The sequence below is a fragment of the Saprolegnia parasitica genome, assembly GCF_000151545.1.
Source record: "Saprolegnia parasitica CBS 223.65 unplaced genomic scaffold supercont2.729, whole genome shotgun sequence".
Classification (NCBI taxonomy): Eukaryota; Oomycota; class Saprolegniomycetes; order Saprolegniales; family Saprolegniaceae; genus Saprolegnia; species Saprolegnia parasitica.
The window spans coordinates 1-3,649 of NW_012157123.1; the positions used below are offsets into that span (position 1 = coordinate 1).

At 58.0% G+C, this 3,649-nt stretch overlaps 1 protein-coding gene across 1 annotated transcript; it reads left to right on the plus strand.

The window, feature by feature from the left end:
• The first annotated feature begins 1,363 nt into the window (after positions 1-1,363).
• Positions 1,364-2,751, plus strand: SPRG_17709 (Engels-Howarth-Jen cofactor C). Its single transcript, XM_012357096.1, has 4 exons — positions 1,364-1,404; positions 1,455-1,555; positions 1,603-2,462; positions 2,512-2,751. Exons 3-4 carry the CDS (start codon positions 2,248-2,250, stop codon positions 2,735-2,737), a joined length of 441 nt encoding a protein of 146 aa, XP_012212486.1. The 5' UTR covers positions 1,364-1,404; positions 1,455-1,555; positions 1,603-2,247; the 3' UTR covers positions 2,738-2,751.
• Positions 2,752-3,649: the final 898 nt, after the last annotated feature.

A 3,649-nucleotide genomic window follows, 5' to 3' on the forward strand; every position in this document is an offset into this window, starting at 1 on the left:
TCGACCGCCACGTGCGTGAACTTGACGCCGTCAAAAGGCTTCGCAGACATGGGCGCAGAAGGCCGTGGTTCCGTCCAGAGAGGCCAGCAGCTTGGAGAGGTTGAGGCCTGGCGTCGTCAGCATGAGCAGCGGCGCCCACGCGGACGGCGAAGCGGGCCGGCGACGAACCATGGGCAGAGAAAACCAAAAAAGGGAGCGCGGGAGAGAACGGGGTTGTCCGGATAACTACGAGAGACTCAAACGCCATTTTCGTAAACGCACCCATTAGGGTAAAAGCGCACCTGCCACCTTGGATCGGCTCACGCTCAGGGCTCCACGTTGGACTGCAGCGCGTCAAGAGGACTAGGAGTGATAGCAAGCCACACGGTGGTTTGTGCCTGTATGCTGGTTTCAAAATGACTCTCATCACGAAACGGCCGAGCGAACGACCCGACGTTGGAGACGCGGCGCTTGGATTCCGTTGCTGTGTACTAGTAGCAGACAGTGGGCTGCAGATGCAATTGACTGAGAACATGCCTGGATGGAAGGAATGACTGTAGTCACCCCGAGCACAGAGATTCGAGCTCGGCCGTTTAGTGAGTCGTACTAGTACTAGTAGACGGCAGTAATCCCTCGCCCCTAGTCAACCGGCGAATCTCAACGTTACGCTCTAACGACAAGATCATTCCTTTGACTCCAGATCAATCGAGTTGGTCGTAGAGCCATTAGCTCAAGTCTAAATTCGACGAGGAACACTCGTCTGCGTGCAAGCAAGTGGTTCTCCGCGCACCACGTATCCGGTTACGCCACCGCGCCAAAACCGAGGCTCCAGAAAAACGCACCCGGTTTCGATCTCGGTGCGCCTTAGAAAAGAACGTCAATCCTTCAAATTGAACTTGGCGTGAAGAGGATCCAACGATCCACGGATCCCATGTGAGCTGGGAGCCGATTCAACTCTAGCTTGATCGTTTGAGCAATCGCTCTACTCCTTGCAGTATCATTACCGTTCAGGCGCGTTTTGAATGGCCGCGTATTCATTTCCGCAACACACAAATCACAGCCTCTGTACTGGTATACCCTTGCCCAGCACCCTCGCACTGATGGTCCAAGCCAGACGTCAAGAAGGAATCTGCAACGACCCCATCTCGCTCGCAGTTTCCAGGGGTAGTGACAGGTTGCAGTCTATGCAAGCTTTGTTGCGAGCTATCATGCTGGTTTTGTTGAGTTGCGAGGAAGCCACCCGTCGTCATATTGGCGCGATTATGGGGCAAACGATACGTTTTACCCTGAATACACGATTCTGATTGGCTGGAACCGTGGTGGGAAATACTCTCGGCGTATGTCCCACGAGCAAAATATCGGCCACTTTCTAATTTTTTCCATGGGTCGCCGCGAGTTTGACATCCTCGTCTTTGGTGCCAGCGGGTATTACGCTTCCCCCTTCGATGACGTCCAACGCTCATGCCATGCAATAGCTTCACCGGGCAGTACGTGGCTCTCGATCTCGCCAAGCGGGCGCTGAGCATGCCCAACCTGCGCTGGGCCCTCGCTGGCCGGTCCTCGGCCAAGCTCCAAGGTGCGCACCAGTCGTCCTGCTCACAGTCGTCCACCGTCGTCTTCTAGAGGTCTGCGCCAAGATTGTTGCAGCGCTGCCCGCGTACAGCAGCCAGCCAGCGATCCCGATCGTGCTCGCCGACGTCCACGACGTCGCCTCGCTGGACGCCATGAGCCAGCGCACGCAGGTGTTGCTCAACTGCACGGGGCCGTATGAGTACTTTGGCGAGCCCGTGGTTGCGAGCTGCGTGCAGCATGGGACGCACTACCTCGACATTACGGGCGAGGCGCACTTCATCCTCGAGATGATGGCCAAGTACGATGCCGACGCGAAAGCCAATGGCGCGCTCGTCGTCAGCGCCATGGGCTTTGACAGCGTCCCCACCGAGGTCTGCGCGGCGTTTGCGTCGGCACAGTTTCCGCCCCACGGCCGCGTCCTGACGTCCGAGGTGCTCATGGGCGTCGACTCGTCCCACGGCCACGCGACAACATACGAGTGCGTTGTGCTCATGGCCAACCCGAGCCATCGCACCAAGACTCGTCGCTACTACAACGCCCTTCGTGCCCAAGCGGCAACATCGGCGCACAAGCGCCTCTCGCGCTACCTCTTTTCGTACGACGCCCGCATTGGCAAGTTTGCCGCGCAGTTTCTCGGCGCGGACGCCTATCTTTTGGAGCTCAGCAACCCCGGCGTCGAGACCCAAGTGTACTTTTATGTCCAGCACTTTGGCTACGTGCTTCTGCTGGCGCTCTTCGGCCTCCTGCTTGGCGTCTTGGGGTGGTGCGAGGCCGGTCGCCGGCTTCTCATCAAGTACCCGAGCTTCTTTACGGCCGGCGCGTTCACACACGCGGGACCGACCGAAGACGAGATGGCGGCGGCATCGTTCACTCACTTTTGCATTGCGCGCGGCTACGAGGATGCGGCCAAGGTACGGTGGATTGCGATGTCGACAGGGTGGAGACGATGGCGATGCGTAGGCGGATGGCGCGCTGGACTGGCAAGTCAAGGTGCGCCTCGATGGACCCGAGCCAGGGTATGTCGCGACGCCGATCTGCCTCGTGGAGGCTGCGCTTGTGGTCGTGCAGGACGGTGCGAGTGAGAAGAGGAAGCTGCCGCGTGGCGTGCTCACGCCCGGAGCCGCGTTCAAGCACTCGGACTACATCGCCAAGCTCCAAAACCGCGGTCTCGAGTTCTCGGTCCTGAGCGCGGGACCCATCTAATCGACCATAAGATCTTATGCAACTCGTTCATCTCGCGAGATGTGACTCGATCCAACGATGGAATTTTGATCCTTGGGGTTTCAAAGGGCCAATCAGACAGCAGGATCGAATACGGATTGAGCCTCATGCAACACGCTAGAGGCAGATTGGAGAGCGTCGCAACACACACCTTTTAGCATTGGGGACCTCAGCAAAGCCACGAGGCTGGTGTACTCATGCCTATGGCTTTTTTACGGGCGATTCTCAGTCGAACATTGCCGCCTCAGAGCGTCGATGCGCTCTCGTTGCACTCAATGATTCCCATGAAACACATGGGTAGCTCATCTTGCATTTGGTCATCTACGAAGGGGAGTTGGCTACAACTTGCGTGCTACCTAAGCTCCCTCTCGGACGCTGCAATCGGCATGGCCTTTCGACTGAACAAAGAGGCAATTGCGGCCGCGCAGTTGCGTCTGCGCGGCCCGAGCACGCAAGATCCGCGCCAATGGCACACCAGCGTCCTGTCTGGCACGGTTGTGTCTCCTCTACGCCGTCTGCCCCGAAACGCGCAGCCATGAGAGCCTCTTGACGCAGGCCACGGCCCTGGGGCTTTCAGCACTCGTGCAATTCCTCGAGAATAGTTGTAAGAGACGTGAGTGCTGCGTCTTCAAGGAGGTGTAGCATCCCGTCGGGCGACTCTTGAGTCTCCACAAGGCACGACAGTAAGACCCATTTTCCATCTTGCATTTGAATGGCGGTTTGTGTGGCACTCTACTAGTATCATACGCGGTGCGTTATGCTCGTTGGCGCAAAGAAGCGATGTGGTCCAGAACGAGGCGAAGCCCACCGTCCGCGCATAAATGAGCGGGTCGTCGTCGCCGTGCGTCTCGGGGCAGAACGTGTAGATGTAGACAGC